The sequence below is a fragment of the Taeniopygia guttata genome, chromosome 15 (genome assembly GCF_048771995.1).
Source record: "Taeniopygia guttata chromosome 15, bTaeGut7.mat, whole genome shotgun sequence".
Classification (NCBI taxonomy): domain Eukaryota; kingdom Metazoa; phylum Chordata; class Aves; order Passeriformes; family Estrildidae; genus Taeniopygia; species Taeniopygia guttata.
In genome coordinates, this window is record NC_133040.1 from 8,575,299 (window position 1) to 8,599,689 (window position 24,391).

The 24,391-nt window shown below is 39.2% G+C and overlaps 1 protein-coding gene across 1 annotated transcript in view; it reads right to left on the reverse strand.

Annotated features, from left to right (window-relative positions):
• The window catches only part of ZNRF3 (zinc and ring finger 3), a 66,853-nt gene that overhangs the window by 22,907 nt on the left and 19,555 nt on the right, over nucleotides 1–24,391 (reverse strand). Inside the window, exon 2 of the mRNA XM_030286100.4 lies at nucleotides 7,583–7,708. Within this exon, the coding sequence (XP_030141960.3) occupies nucleotides 7,583–7,708 (126 nt within the window). The remainder of the gene's footprint in view (nucleotides 1–7,582; nucleotides 7,709–24,391) is intronic.

The following is a 24,391-nucleotide window of genomic DNA, read 5'->3' on the forward strand; positions in this document are numbered from 1 at the left end:
TTCCTTGAACTCAGTACAAATGTTAAATCATCACGTTATCCAAAACCACGCCTCTAGATATCACCTGGTCATCAAAAAGATAAAATGTTTAGAGCAGAAAAACATGTTCTGGCAAATTATCTCAAAACAGTAGGATATGAAGCACAATTTGTGTAATTTTTTTTTCTTTTTCCTTCCTTTCAGTCTTGTGAAAATCATTGCAAAACATTCCCACTTTATTCTGCAATTTCCCAGGATACAGCTTTTTACCACTGTCAATTGTATCTGCCCAATTTTTATTCTGAATATTGGAGTCCTCTGATGCAGCTCTGGTTACATTCCGAAGTTCTCCAATTTCTTTCAAAGCCTTCTGTCTCCTAGTGCACCAAAATTAGGCATGTCACTCATCTGTGAAGTCCTAAATAATTCCATTCCCTGCCTCCATATCTGCTCCTTATTTTCTTCACTTTCTGGTCCATTTATCTGATTCGGCTTGCCAGGCTTCTTTTGTGCTCATTTCTATACCCCAACACAGCAGCACTTACTTGCTCTGTTTCAAAACTTGTTTCAAACTGCTGCCACTATGCAATTCTCCTGTTAGAGAAACAGGTAGGTTCTGCATGTATAACAAAAACAACTCTCAATGTTTGAAAGGCTTACAAGGCACACAGAATAATGAGGGTCCAAAAACTTAAGAGACATAAGTATTTACATATTATTATTATTTGTAAGTGCAGCATGCCTTAAATAATTGTTCTGTAGTCTTTACTCAGCCCTTGACTTCCATTAACTTCCCTGGGAGATCTGACTGAGCTGAACTCCAGTAACACATGTACTGCAACAACAGCTGCTTCTTTAGCTTAAGGGAGAAGCAGCTGTGTTCCACAGTTGGTTTGAAAGGAGTGAAGATGGTGCTGGGAACTGCTAAGGACTCAACTCTAAAAGTGGACTTTTATTTAAAGTAATCAATCCAACAATGGCAAATCTAAGGAGTGCCCAGAGGGTGAAACACGAGAGAGGGCTTTGTTCATGAATAGCTGATGCTTTTCCTAACTGTGCAGGCAACATGGAAAGCAAGTTAGTAAAATAATACAGTAGCAGACTGCTGGCACTAGTTACCAATGGAAAGAGCTCACCATGAATGAAAACCTAACAGAGCTACTTCTCCTGAACTGCATAACCTGATTCAGCCCTTGTTTGGCCCTTCCTTTGAGCTCTCTCCTCTTTGGCTTTGATCCAGTTCTTTTCTTTCCTTCTGCATCTTTCACTATACAAGCCATACACAAACCTTTCCTTTCCCCACATTTCAACTGGCTTGCCTGTCAGTTATTTTTCCTTTGCTCAACCTCTCCCTTCTCTCCTCAAAAGGAACTGCAGAAATTACAGTGGAAGGTAGAGATGGAATGAGAGGATTTAAAGAGGGAATACATGGGAAAAGTACTTATAAACTCAAGAATACAATTATCATGATGACACTGCTGTTTCATGCTGTGGCCACATGTTCTAACACTCTTAGATGAAGCTTTTCTTCCTTTTTTCTTTCCCATTCAAATCACCTTCTTCTTTTGTTAAATAGGCTTGTTAGAGTATGGTCTGTGGGGAGGTGAAGAGGCAAGGAGATGGGAAGCAGAAATACACTGAGATTTTGGCAAAAGCATTTTGTTCTATGTGATTTTTTTTCTTCTTTTTGTCTTTATCTGTGTGCCATTAAGAAAAGCCATCTTCTTCCTGAAAAAAAAAACCCATGTATTATCCCCTCTTCTGATTTCATCTATGCTACTTTTGTCAGAACTCTAGAAATCACTGTGTCTATATGGTGCAGAGGTCTGATCACACTGCTAGCAATGGGGAAGTAAGAAAAATTAATGTCAAAACATAAATGACATCAAAGGTACTTGCACGAGTAACAGTATCGCTTCAGATATCATTTTAAAATATGTTTTACAGTTGTTTAAAAGGGATGTTAACATTTCAGGTGTCCTGGACATTATAAATGATGCTGAAGTGGGGAATAACAAGAAACAATCATTATGATATTACATTACTTATGATGTTATTTGGTGCTTTGGGAAAATGATCATTTTCTCTTTCTCAATATATTCTTTAGAACAAACACAGTAAAGACAAACACAAACATGACAGGGATTACAATTATATATACTACATTTTTTCACAATAAATCCTAATTCTAGGTAGTGCTACAACAACAAACCTTGGAAATAAAAAAATTTAATGCAAAGTTAATGAAGACTCTTGAAGAACATGACTGATTCAGAAGGTCTGAATCCTTACCACTATCCAGGATGCTATTTTTCCCCATTAAAACTAATATTCATTTTTCATTACAGAACAATGGGGTTGATAAAAACAATAGGTTTTGTTTTGATCAGAGTTCTGGCATGCTTGACATTGCAATATAGATCTGACAGCTGGTCCACAGCCAAAGGAGTCTAGTCTCATTCAAAAAGCTTTCTTCTACTTCATAACAACTTCCTCCTTAACACAGAATGTCTGGAAGCTCAAAACAACCAATAATAAGTTTACACTGCAAAAAAACCTTTCTCAGTCTGTAGTCTGACATACACTTATGCCCCCACTGCCATCACAAAAAGTAGACCCCACCTGCTCTTACTTGCTCCTACCTCCACTAGACTCTACACTGTCAGCACAAACCTTCAGGTAGCCAGACAGTGAAACAAACAAACCAACCAGCTAAAAAAAAAATCACTCATACTATTACTTTTCATCTAGAAAAATGAAATTTTGCCACTAATTTTTGAGACTACTGCCTCAAAAATAATTACAAATGCTTTCTGGATGCTGTTTGCAAAGCAGAAACACAGGTAGAAACAGAAGGTAGAAAGGGTCTCCAGATTGTGGAATAGATACCATAAGTAGGATGTCAGCTACTTCAATGGATAGAAGTTTTCTTGAAGTGACAACATATCCTACTGCATGCAGCACAGGACTCATCACAGGGTGCCTTGCTGCAGCTGTCACTACCAGTTGAAAGTATCTGAATAAGCAAAGTTTTGGAAACATTGCCCAATGGTTTTAGGCATGACTCTCATTAATTTTAGATCTTAATCTATGGCATAGTTCAGTTCTAGCTTCTGAACAAGTTTAGCATGGAAGAGTCTTTGCCTAAATTCAATATGCATTTCTACAACTGAACTGAATCTATTTCTACAGGAAATTATCCAAACTGCATATAAAACTATTAATGCTATAAAGAAACAAAAAGTATACTTATACTGTCAGCAACCAATTTGAACATGTAACCGATTGCTCAATTCAGGCTATTAATATAAAGGTGTATGTTGCTTTTGTTTAATTTGCCTTTTTTAATTAGTTTTAATAACTCTGAAAGAAAAATATTAAAATGGACTCCTCACAGGCCTTCTTGTTTCTCAAGTCTTAGAACAGATCTCTCTTTATTCAGGAACTAAACTACCAACATAGCCCCATAAATTCTCATTTGATTACCTTACAGTAATTTTTATACTTAGACTAAGTTGTTAGACAAAAGGTTAGGAATTACATTTCGACTCTTAAGTGCATTTTCAAGTTATGATGATTTTTGGCCCAGTCTAACCAGTATAATAATAATGATGACATGGTAAAACAAGAGATTCTTCTAGTTAGTACTTGTTTAAATTTTTGTAAGTAAGCTCTTAGAAAATAAGTGAATGGATATTGGAAGAACTGCCAGGAATTTCCTCATATTACGGATTTCTTTCATCTGAAGAAAACAGGAAGCTGTAGTAGCAGGGACATCCTGTCTTTGTTAGGTTATACTCAGATGCACATCCTCAAATACATATATCCTATTAACACAGAAGAAGAACAGTCCTGGAAGAGAAAGAAAAGCTAAATAATTTCTTGTGGACTTTCAATACTGCAGAAAGGGAAGAAGTGCTACTTCTAAACAAATTTTCACTATTTTCTCACTATCCTGTACTGAAATAAAATAAAAAAAAAAAGTGGTATTGCTGAATTGTATTTCACAGTCTTGACAGATGTAATTTGCTGTGAAAATTACTGGGGTGGGGGAAGAACAGGGGTCTGCATGTTGGAGAGCACAGGACACATGCAGGTATAGTGGATCACAGAATCCCAGAGTGGTCTGGGTTGGAAGGGAACTTAAATAACACCCAGTTCCAAGTCCCCAGCCCTGCCAGGATACAGGCAGGCAATCAGTATTGCAGGCAACCCTGCTTTTCCCTTCCTCCAGCACAGTGCCACTGCTGGAGCAGTGAAGGAGCCTCATTGTGCTGTGAGCAGAGAGAAGGAGGAATTCCAGGAGGGGAAAGGTTCCCTTTGAAGCACATGGCACCAAGAGCTTCCCAGTGACCATGGCAACAGCTCAGTGGGTTCCCAGCCTGAGAACCAAGTTACTACAGCCATGCCTCAAAAACAAAAAAAGTCTGAAAGAAGGAGAGAGGGGGAGGTGGGGATGGGGGTGTGGGGGAGAGAAGCTGAAGCAAAATTAGCCTGGCAGAAACTGAGCGGCTCCCTGGTAGGCAAATCCAGCCAATAATGCTGCTCGGGTTCACGGGGTTTCCTTTTCATTTCCAAAAGCTTTCTTCTTCCTCTGTCATTCCCCTTCTAGCCCTATTCAGGAGCTCATAAGATCAGTAAAACCCAGGCCTTTGCTTTGCCTGCATGCAGCATGGCCTCAAACAGGGCTGCACTGTGATCAAAGGTAATGGTAAAACACAGCTGCCACACACACTCCTTGCCTCAACCAAGGCCCAGTTTCCACAGGCACTCTTACCAAGACATTTTTTAGAACACTTTCATTTCCATTATATCACATAATGAAGGACAAGCAATGAGAGATAGCAATAAGAAAGATAAGCAATTATAAAATCAATAAAATTACAAATCAATACGAAAATTATAAAGTCAATATGAAAATGGACACGTTAAATTCTGTATAGCTACCTGTGGATAAATAACTAGAGTAGAACTTCTAAAAACACAGACCAAAGTTTTACTTAAAAAAAAAAAATTCAAACAAACAAAAACACCATCCCCAAATCGACAACCAAAACCAACAGGATGAATAAAGCCATAGCAGATTCATGTGTGATACAATTTACCTCTACAGCTTTTAACTAGTCTACATTCTGCTTCACCATAATCAAAACTTTCAACAATATCACCTCTATGATGCCCCACCTTGGGGGTAAGCTAAATCAAATTTAATGAGGAATAAACTGTAGGTTTTCATTCCTTGATGTCTTTCTCCTTTTCTACATGGAAAAAATTCCATTTCTTTTCCCTGTCCACGACCAGCCCTCCCCCATTTTCCTTTATTTTCCTTCTCCTACTCCCTTACTTTTCTTTTTCCTTGTCCTTCTATTTTTCCTCCTCTCTCTCCCTCCCTCCCTTCCTCTCCTCTCCCATTCCTTTCCCTTTCACATTTTCTTTTAAGTCAGCTGCCAAATCCTAAAAATAACCAGAAGAAGACACATATACACATGCAGCAGGTTTGATATTTACCCAGGCAAAATAGTTCACAGGCCACACTGAATCCTCACATAGGAATTTGTGTACCAAACTGCGGGGAAGCAGAACTTTTCAGAGACCCAGACAACCACAGCAGAACTTATTCTCACTGCTAAGATAATCGGGCTGACTTAACTGATAGACCTGAAAGAAGCTCAAGGCTGATCCTCCTGCTGCTGTTTGCACACAACAATATTCCAGGAATTCTGAGAAGTCCTTCTAAATTAGGACATAACTTGAGCAGAGTGAGAACTAAGCAGGAGGGCTGCTAGCAAAAGATGGAGAGGAGAAACTACAGCAGAGAGCATGAAATAGGGAAGAAATATTTCAGGAAGAGAAGAATAAATAGAGAAAATACAGAACAATGAAATGTAGTGCAGTATTGACTAGAACCTTGGCCAGACTCTTTTCACCTGTTGAAATTGCTACATATAAACTGGCACATTTGGAACTCTATGTCCCAATTCTCTGGACACACCCTATGTCACATCACCATCATTATACATCAAAGTAGATGCTACAGAGCTCCTGAAGCAAAGCCAGGGTCTGCTGCTCAGCAGGCCAAGCTTTATGAAGCTAACATCAGCAGATACTGAGCTGAACTTATTCTGGAGATGGGTGTGGCTTTGGGGACATGGGGAGTACAGAGGACATGGTGGGATTTGGCACATAGCAGTGGGCCAGGTATAGAATTTTAACTTCTTTTTTTTTTGTGCAGGGTACCTATGGTTCAACTTTATAGAACTATTTTGTACATCTATTTTCTCGCATAATTTTCAAGAGCCTGACAGATAGGACTGGCCAGATTTCTTCCTGAAATTGCTTGCCTCAAGATTAAACTTACTCCTGGAGTTTGCCTATGGATCAGTATGCATCTTTCAGGACTGAATCTTCTCTAATTCCCACCCTCACAAGACCTCGACCCCAGATTTTATCTTTCTAAGAACAAAGAAGCAAGACCTAGAATTTCTGTGAAACAAAAACAGTTTTCCAAGTTAGAAAAAAAAAAGGCTGTATTATGCTGAAATTCAATAGAAAGGGAAGTCACTTCTTAATGAGATGTTTTTCACCATGTACCACAAGTCAAACCAGCAGCAACTTTTAGACAAGCAGATGGTTTTCCATTTCCTTGGAAAGGTGAAGCTTTTACAAGTTTTGTTTATAAATTTACAGAGCCAAGTTTTAGGTAAAAAAAGGTCCACCTGCAATTTTATTTTCTGAATGATACACTGCTAACTTGAAGTCACCAACACAATCCTACCACATTTGGGCAGCTGGATTTTAGGATAAATCCCTGTTATGCAGTAGTTTTCAACTACTCAGTTACTGGTAGAACTTGTGGCCTATGCTCTTTCACATACTTTCAAACTCTCTAGACTTCAAATGCCAACATTTAATAACCTCAACACTCAAAAATTTTAAGGCATGAACAAAAGAAGGTCACCTTTCTGCTTTCTTTTTTTAACATACCTGGGAGCAGTAATGGCATATTAGTGACTTCACCCCATAAAACAAAGAGAAAAGTTTTGCACTTAATTTAAGATTCCAGAGGCCCCGTTCCATGGCAAGAATCAAGGATTATGAAAATTTTTAATTTTTGACCAGTACAATAAAATTAACTTGGTATTAGAATTATTTATCCTGCAATGAAAGTGAATAAATCTGTCTAGGTTTGAAAACTTCTACTTCCCCAAAAAGAGGAAATTAATGTATATATTCTCAGAAGATTGTGTCTAAGGAAAATCAGTAAGATGCTTTAATTTTTGACTGCTTTCACCAAGTAAGAATCACAGTTGCAATACACCCTTTCCACTCCAATACTGCTTCTGCTGAAAAGCCATTTTTGCTTTCATATTTATTAGGTTCCTACAGAGCTCAAAAAGGGAATGCTCAGCTCCCCATCACCACCTCTATCAACTGAGTTAGGACAGCATCTTTCCCTGAAGTACCTAGAGTGAAAATAGGCAAAACAAGAATGTTTTGTGGAGTAAGGGGAGCTTTCCCTGGATTTATTTCTTGCTGATTTTTCCTTGAAATGAACTAATCCTTCCAAGAAACAGTTAAATGCAGCCCCAAACTATCCCCTTACCTTTCCTAAGACAGTGAGGCATGGCTTAGGCTCCAACTCTGGCTGTTCCAATTTCACCACTCCTACCCAGCCATATTCATACAGGTCTTCCTCATCATTGCTATTACACAGTCCAAGTGGATGCATCTGAAACAGAATCAGAAAGAAATTTTTAACCAATCATTAGAATTCAAAACCATACAGACATATAAATTAAAAAAAAAAATAATAGATTAAAGTATATTTGTTTTAAGTTAACATACACCAGAAAAACTGAAATGTAAGGCTGCATACATTAAGAATTCAGTACATTTCTGAAGCATGCCATGAGTACAAAATCCTTGCTATTTTATGTAAGCTGTCATCTTGCTTATAAAAAATCATAACTAATCACAATTAAATGTGATTTTAAGTCCTTTGCTCAGATATAAAATTCTTAACTACAAAGCCCCCCTTGGTACTACAAACCACCTTTCCTTGCAAACCAATAGAAATAATACAAACTGTTTGGCAGAGTCCCTTATAAAAGCTTTACACATCATTAAGATCCAGACCCCATGTTTCAGAGCCATTATCACTTTTTTTTTTAGTAATTATACAGTATTAAAAGTCTATCATCCTTTGAAACAAGCCTGTCATGTAAGCCAAAGTAACTTCCTAACCATTGTGAAGCACTCTGGTTTGTTTTCTGAACCCAAATGCTGTGGGGGCAAGGCTATCATGAAGTCTCCTTTCAGACATTTGTGTTTCTTACACTAGGCAACAATATGTCTTTGTTTTAATTTCAGATTTTTAACCTGTTCCTCCTCCTTCCAACACTTGGTGTACTCTAATTATAGTAGTTACTCTAATTTTATTATGGCAAGGAGCTTCCTACAAATTGTTTGTCTTTTCCAAATTTGCTGTCCTTCCTTAGGATAATATCTTTGTGTATAAACTAGAGTGTCATACATCTCACTTCTTATACTGTATACTGTCTTCTCCTTGTTCTGTTTTTCCTTGGATTTTTCACAGACCCCTTTCTGTTCCCCAGACATTAACATAATTTCAGAGGTCCTTGAAAAAAAAGTCTGCACTTCATCCAGTTTAGTGTCTCTCCTTAAATCCTAACTTTATCAAACTAGCTGAAGAAAACCACAAACTGATACCAACACTACGACAACTCTGCCTTCTAGTAGATGATTATAATAGGAGGAGATTATACTGCTCAATAATTTACATATATATACCCCTCACTAATCCATGCAAAGTAGCACCATGTAATGGCCCCTAATCCTACCATCACTTCTGCATCACCAGCTTGTCGTTTTGTCCTTTTCTCCCATGTCTTGTACCCTGACTTCCATTTTGCAAGTGATACAATACATAGAGTGCTATTTATATTATCTTGTGGGGCCCTAACTTTCTGAATAACTTGGGTGATTACTGTAAAATATGGGAAACATGACAGTGAATTGACAAAACACAGGGATTTTCCTACCACTTATTATTTTTCAAGATTCATCACCAACATGTTCCAAGAAAAAAAACAAGCCACACTGTACCTGGCAGGCTCTTAATTTAGCCTTTTTCCTTTTTTTTTTTTGCTCCTCTAAATGAGTTACTATCACACACTGCTGAGTTGTCTACCATCTCACATGGATGAGCAATTTAACTTAGAACTAAAAGCTTGGGGGGAAGTATTATTACTGGAATATGAACCACTCTGAACTCAGTATCTGATGGATAAACTCTTCAGCACAGACATAAAAACAGAGGCTGGAGTTAGGCAGAGTTCCCTCTCCTAAACTGCCAGGGCAGATATACCAACATAATCAACTCCACAAAGAGTCCATGGGATCCTTTAAGCAAACCCAAACTTTAATCAATATTAAGCATCTAAAGAAACAGGGAATCGTTTCCTTGATGTAATTCCCTTGACATAGGTGTATCAATTGAGCTTTGAAACCATAACCCATATCTAAGAAGTTTCTAGTTCAAAATCCTTGAAATATGCTAGGGCACTTTGCACATGCCTAAAAGGGTAAAACTGAAACCACAACTCAGGTGCTTTTCCAAGGCTACAAAATCTGTATACATTGCTGAGGGTCTAAAATAACTTTATAAAGAGCCGCAGCAATTTTATGTGGGTTAGTGTTACAGGGCAGACAAACATTAAACCAACAGATGAAGAATACTTTGCTCTGTAACTCTATCACCTAAAAAGTCCTGATGATTAAAAGAGAACTTTCACCCTTTTGCCCTTTTTTTATGCCTGCCAGGATAAGGCATTATAGTATTACAAAATGCTGCATGAACAGTTCAGGATCTTTCTACACACTGTCTCATGTATAGAAAAGCTTTGGTCTTTTTTTCCCAACCACAGGATAAATAACAGCTCTACCCACTTCAGTCCAGAGAAAAAGGACTAAAGAAGGTAGAAGGCCAAAAGAACAGAAATTCCTTCCACTGCCACTTTGCTCTGGAATACTGTTACTCTGTACCAGCTTCCAAGTGTGAATGACCCTCTGGATCAGACTCACCAAGCACACTCTGCAGTTTTGTCCCTGGAAATCAGTATAAACCTGAAGCTGAAAGAGCTTCTTCTCTTCCTTTTACAAACATGTATTAAAGACACAGAAAAAAAACCAGAATCAATAACAAGGCCAGTAAGACGTGGGCTTCAATGACAGAAAATTTTCTGTCCAGAAAAGCACTCCACCTCTCCAAGCCACAAGTAGTTGGTAGATTCTGCTTGGATACCACAAGCTTACTATTGTAGTGATCTCTGTAGATCATGACAGATAAAATATACTGTAATCTCCCAAACCAGAGATATCAACTAAAAGTGCAATACAAGCATGTGAATTTAAGAACTCAAGCCTGAAACACTGGTTTTACTTCTGATTAGATGCCCACATGGAATGAAACACCATTCACTGGGGCTGATGGTGCTTATGACAGGACTCATCCAGTGCAAGTGTACGTCATGTTCTCATGGTTTCCTGTCAAAATACAAGTGAATTAATCACTGAATCACAGAACACAATAAAGTAAGGCTAAATGAAAATATCTATCAGGCCCAGGGAGGATCCAGGGTGTTTCTCCATCACAGACATGTTTTACTTTAAACACACTAAACAAAAGAGATGATGGACAACCTATAATAAATAAATAAATAAAATAATTATTTTCTGTGAGGTGGAAAATTATCAGTAGGTTCAAACTGTCACAGTAAAAAGCAAGTTCAAAACACTACAGTGCACAAGCTTCTGAAAAGAAGCAGAACTATTCAGTCCTTTTGTGAGGACTTGAACTTTTTATTGCTGTACAGCCTGAAACAACAGACACACCATATAACTTTCCCACCTGGAATGCACTTGGCATGGATTCATCTCTGTCCACATGAATTCACATTCCTTCACTAGATAGGCTTTTGAAATAAAATTTATGAGGTTTTGCAGTGCTCAAAAGAAAACATAAAAAATGAGTCAACCTGAATAGGAACTCTATCATCAGGGAAAGCTTTCTCCTAAACCAGGTGTAGCCTCTGGTAACTGCAAGGAAGAGAGCTCCTTTCCTGGCTTACCCCAGGTGTATGGAAGCATATCCTGGTAACTCAGTTCAGATTTCAGATACTTTTGGCTACCCAGCCGCTCAGTGTCCTACCACCACTTCCAAGCTCTAAGTCTTGTTTCCTTCCTCCAATCCCTTTTCCCAGGAAAGCTTCTTCTAAAGGAAGGATCCAAAGTCTAAAGTGCAACAAGGCTCAAGTGAAATAAGGTAATCAAACAATGTGTTTTATAGGAAGCAGGAAAACCATTAGTACACTTCTGCAGTAAGCATCTACTCTGTCAAAACAGCCTTATTAAACACAAAAAGTGGAGTCAGTGTACATAGTTTATCCAAAATGCAGTAAGTCACCAAACAGATTTTGAACAAATAACAACAACTTCATTCACCAAAAAGTACTAGAGGCTGCAGAGTGTCTGATTCAGAGACAATCCAGTATTTTGGTGCTAGACTCACCATTAGTTGGATGGAATAGACATAGGGAAAAAGGGGCACACTCACAAATACAGAAATATTCCTTGGAGATGCAGAGAATTAGGAAACCATTAGGAGCTCAAACTGGCAAGAGGTGCCAAGACTAACAAGTTTATTAACAGCAAGAAGAATTGCAAAGAATAAATGTCTGCTACTGAATGGGGTTGGCACAAAGCGGTAACAAAACAGGCAACCAACAGCTGTAAGGAGGGTTGAGTCAGGAATCATCCATGCAAACCTGGCCTAAGGTGTCCAAGGAATCTGAGAGGATGCCTCCAGGTAAATTAGTGAATTATTAGAGCTGGCTGTTGTAATTGCAACGTCAAGCTCTATTATTTTTCACAGGTCATGGGGATTGGGGGAAGACCCCTGATGCCAGGAAAAGAACGCTACACTCATCTACAACATCCAAGAAGACAGATCTGGGAAACCCCAGTGTGGTCAGCCTCTCTTCAGTACCTCAGAAAATCATGGAACAGATCTTTATGACAGCTATTTCCAGGGACATAAAAACCAAGATGGCAGCTGAAAACACCAATCTGGATTTACTAGGCATAATTGATGCTTGACCAATCTCTGTATCTTTTCTGATGAAGCAACCTGCTCTGTGGATGACAGGAGAGCTGTGGATGTCATTTACTTTCACTTCAGTGAAGATTTGACATCCCAAGCCTTGACATCAACATCCTTGCTGACAAACTGCCAAGACATGGATTAGTGTCCTGGTTTAATTTTCTTCTGAGTAGCTGGTACAGTGCTGTGTTTTACACTAAGTGTGAGAATAATGTTAGTAACACACTGATGTTTTAGCTGTTTCTAAGAAGTGATTATATCAAAGACTTTTCAGTTCCCATGCTCCACAGTGAGCAGGTACACAAAAAGCTTAAGTGATTATTAAAATAACCAGTGTGAGACCAAGAAGGCTGAAAACCAGTCACGTTAAGCATTAACAACACTAATTTTTTGCCATTCTTCTGAAATTTTAGCTCCTTACCTATGAAAAGAAAAACTACTTCTTAAGAATTAAAAACTTTGTACTCATTCTTGAAAACAGGCTTGAGTCCCCTCAGCTGATGGAGATTTACCACTAATTGTCACCACCACTGCAATTTTGATGTTCAGCATAATGCAGCTACTCATACAACTGCATCACCACAAGACTATTTGTTCTACCACCTACAAATACAGTAGAATGAAGAACTTAACTTTTCCATCTTCATTTACTCTTCTGTATTGGCACAGCAACCTGTTACAAAAAACTGATTTAAGGTTCTTGACTGCAATATTCCAACCCAGCATAACTAAGACTTCACCAGAAAGAAAAGGCTCAGGTCTTAACTCCACTGTGTCATGATTTGAAAAATGCTTCAGCAGAATGTGCCATTACAGATAAGCAATCCAAAACTGTACAAATAGAGGGAGGAATTTTTTAAGAACTAAAGAGCAGGGTTTTTTTAAAAAAAAGGTTAGGCATTGCTATTGTTTCTGCAGCCTCATGATAAAACATGATGTTTTTTTATGCTGGCTGGAGCTGGAACACAGCAGCCTTTTTAGAAAAGGTGAAAGCCAGAAGCATTTCCCCATCACTCTGCAGCTTTGCCATACAGAGAAGAATGTTTATTCGCCAGCACAAGTAGAAAACTCTGTTAGAATATGGTTTTTCCCTTTCAGGCATATTTTTTTCTGTTTTAAAGAAGTACATCCTGCAAAAAACGAAACTGCCACAAAATGTAACATGATAGGACCTGAGCATTTCAGCAGTATGCTTTTCTTGGCTATCAGTTGTGACCATGCCATCCAACCCAGTGGTCAGCACTGAACCCACAAGTGGCTTCCACTCAACTTTCTCTACAGCAAGAGATCAGGCATTCCTGAAATCCTCTCACAGTCCACTTACTCCAGGAAGTATGCCAAAAGGGATGATGAGAAATCCAGTCTGTGCTATAATTGAATGTAAAACCAGAGATTCTCAGTTGAACAGATCCACCATGCAGGACAGGCCAGGCCAGTTCTACAGTGCAGACTGGCCAGTGCTGCACAAAGTCCACCAGATCATGTGAAAAGGAGCAGTAAGTTTTGAAGAGCAGCCAAAGGAGGTTTTGTTAACTAGGGAACCAGATCTTAGCACTGATCTAGTTCATCAGCAAACTCAATTCACCTGTGCCATGGTCCAGCTTCAAATCCCTCAGGAGGAGGAGAACTGCCTGAAAGACATTCCCAGGCATCCTCCTGCTAGGACTGATACCCACAGCATGTGCACAGAACATGAATTTACAAACCTAAACTCAGCACATTTGCACCAGATCTGCTGCACAAGCAGGGATTGAACTGCCTAAGCCAGGCAGCTGAGCAATCTATTGCAACAAAGCAGCTGGACACTAATTATTCCAAACACTGCAGAGGAAGCTCCTGGTCCATTCAAACAGAAAACTGGTGTCTCCTTCCTTTAAAGCATCTCAAAAAGCAAAACTCCCATGAAAGGATGTACTTACTGTAGACAGTTTGAAGGAAGATTTCTTCTCTCAGGAATTTAAGTGTTTTGATTACACCGAGTTCTCCTACCATAGTATTGACAGGACAAAGGAGAGCAACGCCATATTTACAATTGTGGCTTTCCCTCCTCCCTTTAAACTGTTGGAAAGATGCTGGCAAAAAGTGAATGCACAATGTCACTAAGAATGGGAGAAACTGGACAGAAAATGTGGAATAAAAATATACCTTCATAAATTACTTTTAGCAGAAGGCCAGTAGCTACACGATAAAACAAAAGAGTTTTTTGTTCTATAACAAACAAGACAGCCCCCCAAAACACACTAATTACCTGAACTTTAGACAGTTATAACTGGCTGGGAAAAGCAGGATTATCTTACATCTCATGAAAAACTGCATTTCTCCCATAGCACTCAAGCAGGGACTTACAACTGAAAATATTAGGTCACTGCCATATGATCTCCCTGGCTTAAGTTAAAGGCCTGATATGGAGTTACCAATACTTTGCAACTGAGTTTTCTAGCAGAAAGTGGAGTAGGAAGTATGAAGACACCCTGACAAAGACTGTACAACATAATGGGATTTGTTCAACCTTTGGGAGTGTTAGGGGCTCAGAAAGAATGAATACAACTATTCAACAACAACAAAAGCCAAACAAACAACAACAAAAACAACAAAACAAAACTAAACCCCCAAACAAACAAACTACCAAACCCAGCTGACAGGAGCTGTTCATATAAAGAACCCTAAAAGAAATTTCCCTTTGCATTCCCTCGTCAAAAGCACACAAGATGCGCACTTTGAAAATTCGGCTGTGATGAAAATTCCAAAACTTTTAGAAGGGAATCAGAAGACAACACCCACACGTGCACATACCAGAGAAGGTAGCATTTCATTTTACAAAAGCACACAGCTCTGAAAAGTCTCAGAACTATTTATTTGCCAATTGTATTTTAGCAAGGAGGTTTAACAGATTGACAGATCTGATGCTGACCCAGAATTTCACAGTACTGTGAGACTCCAGATCAGCAGTGACTGTTGTTTGTATCTGCACACTGATTTGAGACGTCCAAAACTCACTACAGTTCATTTTTCTGACACCTGAACTGGTCTAGATCCTGGCTTTCCAGGCAGTCCTTGATGTAGTAAGAGGTGACCTCTGACAAGAGAAGATATTATTTTGTGTATTTTGCAATAGGCTACTAACAAGCAGAGCTGGTTTGCTTGCATTCAGGTTTGTGGGGAACTTTGCTAGACAGGAAAGGGTAGGGAAGGAAAGAAAGAGGAATTCAAAATAACACAAATTATTTTGGTGGCATCATTTGGGTTAGAAAGTGAAGATCCAATTAAACAGCCGTATAAAGATATACTAATTACATTTGGAGATCACAGATACCCCCTCACACCCTATTCTAATTTTGGGTGGAATGCTGCACTGAGGCATTCCAACTGCATACACAGGTACATCCAGATTATTTTCTTCATGTTTGCTGCAAAATACCCTCAAACATACATTACTCCTGCCTTTATTCATCAATATTCCACATCAGTGTCAACTACCATTCTGCTCTCCTTGCCACACTTTGATGAAGATTCCTTTCATCATTAAGAAAATTTGAAAAAGGAGATGGTAAAATTTGTAAAAGTGTGTAAACACTGTTACTTACAACGTTCAGTCCTAAATAACTTCACCTGTTCACCTTTCACCATAGTGAAAATTGGATGTGTTCCATCCCTTATAATACCATACTTCTTACCCTACAGCTACTGCCCCTATAATGCCCTCATGAAGGATATTCTCAGTATTTAGCAAAGTCTCGTTTTTTGGATTTCCAAAAGTAGTTGGTGTCCATGCCAAATGTGACCCAGCCACAGAGCTCTAGTGCATCCCTCTCCACCTCACACCACAGCCTTCATTAACAAGGTGATTATATTGTCCTGTCTCCAAGAGAAAGCATTCACTGGGGCAAGAGGGAGGGAAGTGGAACAGAGAGCATGCACACAGAGAAAGGCTGCACTATAACTAAGAACAATATTGTACTTAAAAAGAGGGATGGGGGAAGGGAAATAATGTGAGTAGATTGTTACAGAAGAACGCAGAGCCCTTACCACAATACTAATCAAACTTCCTTTGTACTATATACACATGCCAAGCAGGAACTCTGTATTTCTGCCAGAAACCATTTTCCATATGCATGACAACATTTTATCTATATAGAGAGGTAAAAGCCAGAGAGGAGGGGATAAAAAAAAAAAAAGGTGAGAATGCAGAAAGAAATGAGGCTTAAAATGCACAACACTCCATTCCATCCCCCTTCCCCTCACGCCAACCTCTCATCTATAATCCAACACAAGAGAGACAACAGGCAAACAGCAAGAGGTCATCTTCAAAGGGCTGGTTGCCAAGGGAGGCCAGTGGAAAGAGCGAAGGCATGTCCTCATCAAAGTCCAGCAGCTGTGGGAGAGCCACAGAGGTGCAGCTTCCCCTGGGGCTGCAGTGAAATTCAGAGATGGAGGATAAAGCTGGAGCTGGCAATATAAAGTGGGCAGCTTTGCACTTTGCTTCAGGGGAAGCACAAAAGAGAAGGGTTAGGATATTTTAATCCTTCTCTCCACCCATTTTTGCACTTGAGATGCTTCAACTACTGTTTAAGCTCATCAAGATATGTTGTAAAATATGCTGCAGTAGGCAGAAGGTAGCAGCAAGGGTCAGCTTTCTACTCAGTTGAAAATTAAAATTTTGTCTCAGTGACTATGCTTAGAAGAGGGAAGGAAAAGGTACAGCAGAGAATGCACAGCCAGCTGTAGCTTCATTACTGCTCAGAGAAAACATAAATACATCTTCACAGCTGGAGCCTGGGAGGCAGTCACACAATAAACACTGCCTGCAAACACTACCCAACAAAACATGTGTTATTTTTCTAGGAGAAACTGTGGCATGACAAATAACAGACTCCAAGCTACCTGCACTATTTGCATAAAAATTAGAAGCCAACATAACAGCAATCCCAGACTCTTGCTTTTCAGAATCCTCATAACTTTTTGAGGCATTTCTATTAAATATACACATGATGGCCAAATGTAAAAATTAATCCCCTAGCCCTCAAATACAGGAAAAGCAGCTGCAAATGCAAGCAGTGAAATCTAACAGATGAATAAAAATCTGAATGCAAAGAGGAATTGAAATTGCTCTAGTATGAACAAAAAAATTAAAAATCCAATAAATAATTAGAATGTTAACCTTGTAGATCTCAAAAGCTAGGAGATACTCTAGTTTAGAAAACTCATTTTTCCCCAATAGAACTTTGTTATAATTTTCTCTTAAGTGTCTTAATTAGCTGACAGAGTTTAAAAGTACAGTTGTTGGATTATCAAGTAGTGGTAGGATAGAAATAATTTCATTATATTTACCTCCCACGTCATGCCCAGTATCTTCCCCAAAACAAAGAAGGGAAGCAGCTGGCATCTGCTAAGGATGAACAGACACACTTCTTGAGCGTGTGTTTTGGAGCATGAAGTTTCAGTTGCTGTCAGCACAGTGGCAGCCTGAGTGCTAATTCAAATGGCACCAAAGCTACATGGTTTGAACAAATCCTCTGGGTTGCAATACAAAAAAGCTGTCAGTAAAAAAGGTTTTAATATTTAGAAAATTCTTGATCACTACCCTTGACTGCAAGTCAGCCTGGAAGTACCATTAGGGAAGGAAAAGACAGTCAGCTTTAGTCAGCATGAAAAAGAGTTTTTTCAAGGCTGAAATGTAATAGTTCACAGCCTTAAGATTAACTCTGTTTCTCAGTTTAGTATGGAAATATTCAAATATCTTTGAATATTTACATGTACGCTCTTTCAAGAGTCTATGAACCATACTATCTCTGGCCAATAGAAAAGTTCCTTCAGCCTGTGCTGCACAAGATGCTCTTTAAAGTTTTTGAATATGATGAAAATTGAACAGCCTGAACTAGAACACTGATTTTGTGTCTTTCAGAGTGATGTGATGGAGACAAACAAACCACCACCTCAGAGTGCTCCCAACTCAGAGATGGAGTAAGGATTTTTGCTTCCCAGAGCTCGCAGCATGCCCTGGGGCACAGGTCCAGCAGAGGTGGGATTCCAGCAGTGCCTGCTCTCACTGCCCAGACCAGACTTGCCAGCACCCACTCTTCTTCTCCACATTCTCCCCCAGCTGCTCCTCCCACACTGCATTAATTATTTCTAAGGAATACTATTTATTGCTCTGTCTTGATATGAAAGTACCTGTGCTACATACTCTGTTCAGTCTTTCCTCATTCCTCTGCCATAAATCACCCAGTTCTGACCCAGTCGACTGCAAATCCCTTCACACATCTCTCTCTCAAGATATTATAGAAAGAAAAATATTGTAATCAGCAATGGGTATTATGGGTCTTCATTACTTCTTTGTTATGCTGCTATTAGTCAGAATATTTTGGACACCTCCCCTTACTTCTTACTTTTGCAAAGATTTCTGTGAAGCTTAACATTTAAGATTTCTAAGCTTATAAATAGCTGACTTGAGAATAATTACCATGTTCTTGTGTTGAATTTTGTCATAAAGTACAAAGCCTCTCCTGGTCTCTACATTTAACTTTAGCTTACACTGCAACAATGAAAAAATGTTCTAAGAAAATCTTTGTGACAGTTTACAATCTAAAGGTAGTGGTCATCTTAAATTGTTTCTCAAAGTTTGCCTTTTGGCCAGACCTTTGCCTTTTATAAGCCATTCTGGACCAATACATAAACCAGTAAAGTTTACAGAAGTTGTTTCAAACTCCAGCTGTCACATGCCTTCTCATATCCCTGTTTCCCCACTTTCTGCTCCAAGCTTTCCTCTCCAAAACTTATCATCTGACCTTCCTTTCATCTGATAACCCAAATTACTTCAATGGATTGTACTCAACTTATAGCTTCTGCCCACATGAAAACATTTTAATGTGCTATGTGACTTTTAGAGGGCAAGGACCCAAAAAGGAAAGCAGAGGTCTCCAAATAGGTCCTGTTTGCTTCCAAACTGCCTCCCCTTTCTCCAGCATCAAGTTCTCAAGACATTACTTCCACAGCACCCTTCATACTCTGCACCTGCTTTGCACGTTTTCTGGCAAAATCCAAACATCACACCTAGTTTTATGTGCACTTCTCTGTCAGCTCCAATCAGCACAATCTCTGTGGAAACACAGGTCAAATACAAGGCAAAGTCACTTCTGTGGGTACACAAGACAAGGCTCTAGAACAGGATGTGAAACAGAACACCATCTCCTTTACTGGAAGGTGAGATGCCCCTGCCCAGAGAGGAACTGAGAACTTTAAAAGAAGTACAGGCCAGCATGTAAATCAGGTGCCAAGAGTTCTTCCTGAAAACATATTACGGTTTAACATTTGGGTTTTTCCACAAAAGAAAAATACCTGCTGCACTGGGTTCTCCATTTCAGGCAAAGCAATGAGTAATGCACTGCTTCAACACTTCCCATTACAAGAATTCAGTGCATATTTCAATCTTTCACATCACCAGACAGAAAGCACTTAAATCCACTGGGGAAAAATCGCCCTTCTTAAAAACTACCACCTGATGGCAGCCTGTGGCTTCGGTCCTATTGTTCCAAGTGGCAACTGGCAACCATTTTGAGTGAGATTAGCTCTACCCTGAGTCACCACTGAAGAATGCTCCCCAGTAGAGAGAATGACTTGAAAATCAAAGGCTGCGCTCCATTCTAACATAGCACAGTGCTGAACTGGTCTCTGCAAACATTTCCATTTCACACACTCTGAAATCCATCCTCCCTCTTTCAGGCCTAATTTGTTTTGTTTTGCACAGGAAATAACCAACTTAAATGTAACACAGGCTCCACAACTCAGTCCAGTGCACAATTCATAACTCTTGGTCAGATCAAAAGTTGACTTGATGGCCAGTTTCACTCCCTGCTCACAGCCTATGCTTTGACATCTTGAACCAGAATCAGAATTATTCCACACCCAACTAATTATCACTCCTTGCTCTTTTTCATTTATCAAAGGCACTTGCAGGAACTTAGCACTTGGTGCCTGAAGGATTCAATTAATGTTATTTAAAGTCAAATGAACAATAATGGAAGTTTCTGGAATTCTGGATTCCTGATGCACTCGCTTTTCATTACAAGGAGTTTATTCCTGATCTAAGAACAAAATTAAATTCCACTTTGAATAAAAAAACTACAAAAAGTGAACTGTTTTACAGAACAGTAAACCAAAACATGTTTTTGCAGCTTTTTCTGAGAAATATTAATACACATACTTATCATATGACAGCACCCTATGTATGGCTGGTAAGAAACAGGTACCAGAAACTTCTAAAGTTAAATTTTTGCCATAATTAAAATAATGGGCCCAATTCAACCTTAAATTTCAGATGCTGGTGTTGTATTTCAGGATAAATCACAAATTCCTCTTCCTTTTTCCATCTCTTCCAGATGATTCCTCCTTCAAATGGTCACTAATCTATGGCCTCAATTCTCCTCTATTCCACACTAGCCCTTCACACTTCACTCCCACCCCATGCTGCCCTTTTTTTCTCTCATCCAACTCCTCCAGCCCTGGCACACAACCCATGCTAATAAATCCAGTCAAGCCTATTGGCTTGGGTGTAGTGCTGTGTATCTCCTGCTGGCACACCTCAACACTGAGGTATGCCTCAGTGATTGGGAAATGAATGCTGCAAACTGCACTCCAAAAACACAGCAGTGTGGGGTGAATGTCTGCAGGACATTCCCCTCACATGTCAGGAAGTTTGGACAGTGCAGGGAATGAGGTAAGATACTATGAGAAAAGAAAATACAGTGTTGTGGTTAAAGCAGCTGAATGCTTCCCAACAGAGGGATTGCTTCCTCTGCCACAGGATTCCTATGCAATGTTGGGCAAGTCAAAAGCAGCCATGCAGGGTGTGACCAAAAATCCAAACAGCACAGGAACCTATCCCCAACAGTTGTTAACTGCAGAAATTCGGAGAATATGAAAAGCAGGAAAAATAAGGAATGATTATGCTTTAGATACAGCCTCTTAATTATGGCTATCAGCAATGAAGACCTCCAGAGCTGAGATTTCACCCAGAATATTGTGTTTAAGTAAGCAATACATCTATGTTCCATGTTTTTACCTAATTCCTTTGGAATGACACACATACTTATGGCTTTTACACCATCCTACAGCACGAAACACAACCTACTGTTTTTTAAATCTACTTTATTTTGCTTTACTGTAAAGCTGTTTTGTGAATTTCACTGAGAATGCTCTGATAATCATATTGCAAAAACAACCAATATTTTTTCCTTAATCACTGTCTTGACATCAGACTTTATTCCAAGTCTCTCATTAACAGCCTCTTTTCCAAACTGCTAAAATTCAGGTCTTTTTCCATGAATGTCACACTGTTACATGACTCAGATGATCCATAACTTGTGATCCGTCTGCTCCATTATCTACTCTCCTCTTCCACTTTTATGATGCACTGCACTTTTATATGGAGCATTAAAGCTCTTGGAGCCCAATGGTGCTCACCAAGTCTAGTCTTCTGCTCTGCCCTCTGATAATTTGCTCTCTTACCTTTCCTGCTAATTGCAACATCCCCACGAAATCTTCAGTGTAAGGACAAGGTTTTCAGAAGACACTTTTTTAAGAAGGGAAAGAAATTCTTAAGAAGGGAAAGAAATCTTAGCCACAATTTTGAGAAGCTTTTTATGATGCTTCTTTTTTCTTCCTGGTGCATACCTCCAGCTTGTATTACAATTAACCAAGATCAGCACTGATAACCTGCTGTACATACAGCTGTGACTTGGGAGAATCCCTTTAACCAAGGTCCATAAAAGGCACATTCAACCCAATATAAACAATGGAAAAGCAGAAAATGTGACAGCCACAAAAATAAAAACAAAGTCAATGGAATCTCTGCGAATCACAAAAACAAACAGGAAAGGCTAGGCATTGTGAAAAGAACAACCACACTCACAGGCTCATCTTTGCCCTCCACTGCTGGGGAACCTCTAATTTTGTCTGTAGTATTTAAATAACACTGAATTGGTGTTCATTTTTAAAAATAAATGTAAGAGTCCATTCCATCAGGCATTTTGAGAATAGTTTATCTATCTATAGAAAGCTAATATATATCACAATCACCAAAGGCCATAACAGAAAAACATCTGTGCTGGAAAAGCCATGGTTAGGATGCTTCACTGACTGTCACACAACATGCAGCCTCTTTCAGGTAGCTAACAGTGTATCAAAGTATTTACCATCAGTCTTGAAACAGTCATTCTAGCTCAAGAAATCACAATCTCCCCCAAAAAATATAGCTATTCAAGTAAACTTATCTTTGTATGATGAGGCAACAGACAGAATTACTTTATTTCTACCTGTAATACTGTTGTTCTCTATAAAACGTTAGCACATTTCCTCTTAGATTAACAACCTTTTCTAGTTTCTTACACAAAAGAAAATCTGAATGAACAAATCAGACATAGTAGCTGACAGTGCTACAGCTCTGTTCCTATATATACTCCCTCAGGCTGGAGTCTGAGTAAAACCTGTTCATGATCAAACTCATCTGCTCACTATCATCAGCTTCCTGTTCATTCATCAGTATATGAATGGCTACAATAGGACCATCAAGACAAAAGATGGCTTCAGAGGGAATGTCTAACAGAGGAAGAAGTTACATCAGCCTGATGCTCCTTTGTTCACAAAGCTCTGACCATTAATAGCAGCTGAAGACAAGGCAGCTGCTGCACAGAATTAGGAAGAGACAGAAAGAACAATTACTTCCTGGCAACGTTTTTCCCCTGCAGCTCAAAAAAAAAAAAAATTCACAATGAAGAGTAAGAGAATGAGAAAAATTCTGGAGATTTAGTTGTCTTCCCCCCAGTCCTGTTAATGAGCAACTGAAGTAGGTACCTGTCAGACATGCCAATAAAACTGCTGTTCCACACCTCCTGCACTACACACAGCAACGTACTCCACTGCTCTTAGAAAATAAAGTACAGTGTCATAAGCAAGCCCCAAAACCAAAACAGATCTTCCCTAGGTACTCTCAAATTTAGACAACACATGAAGTAATTGACTGGAAAAAAAATATGAAAGAAAAACCCATCAAGGGCTCTCCTGTAGAATTTGATCCTTATGGAAAGACCTAAGCCACAAGCTGGCAGAGCCTGGAAGCATGTACTGCAGAATTCTCACCATATGCTTGCTCTAATCTTACACTCCTTACAAATATCTGCTACTGGTTTCTGCCAGAGTCACTGGAGCAGAGGAACTTTTTTGGTTAACTCAGCATGGCAGTTGTGTCAATTCACTTGGCTGCATGAATCGAAAGGCCACAGATAACTGCTGGCAGAAGTGGCTGCACAAACTCAGTAGGGCAGACAGGAAATCAGCTAAAATATCTTTTTTTTTTTTTTTTCATTCTGTTGCTCACTAGAAGCAAAGAACGGGGATGCCATACTGATGGCAGAACCCATCAATTTACCCTATTCTATGGGGAGAGAAACCTCTGCTTTATTAACTGTCCTGTACAACAGATTGGAACAGTCTGTCCTTCATATATCTGGGTGGGCTTTCAAAAAAGAATGTATTTTAAAGCAAAAAGCCATGGTAGCTGCTAGGATTCCCATCCCAGAATTTTTCTCTAGCCTCTGTGTATGGTAAGGGGAAAGTGCCTGCAGCACTAACACAAGTACATGTCAGAGCCCATCTCAAAGCTCTGTAAGATGTGCAAATTTCCTGGTGCCTGAAGGTTTGCTAAGTAGAAACCAAAATCAGAGTATTTTAAGTGTATTGAAGCACTTTCTATTAGTGTCAAGTATCAAATCACACACATCTGTAGAAGCAGCACTGCAGAAGAGACATGCAGGAGGGTGAGGAGAAAACATTTTGATGCTGACCAGCAAAATTTAGAAATTTCCACATGAGGCAACACAAGAATGCCAGTATCATCCCACATACTCCACAACAAAGAGGATGAATCCCTTTTTCAGCAGGGACCTTACTGCTTGCCTTGTTAAGGTAATAAACTGATTCAGCAGACTATAAATGTAGCTTTGACCCCAGAAGAAGGCATTAAACTTAACAACATAGGCAGTCACTTTTCCCTCATGATAGATTTTCAAACTTCACGGAACCACAATCTTGTGTACTAATCTGAACTGCACTGCAAATGGTCTCAGACCTACAGGGGAAGGAAAGCTGTAGATTTTGCCAGCAGAAACAACCACTTTGATCTCTGGCATCCTGGAAAACATTTTGGGACTGAGATAATCCCATTAGGTCTTTCTTCTA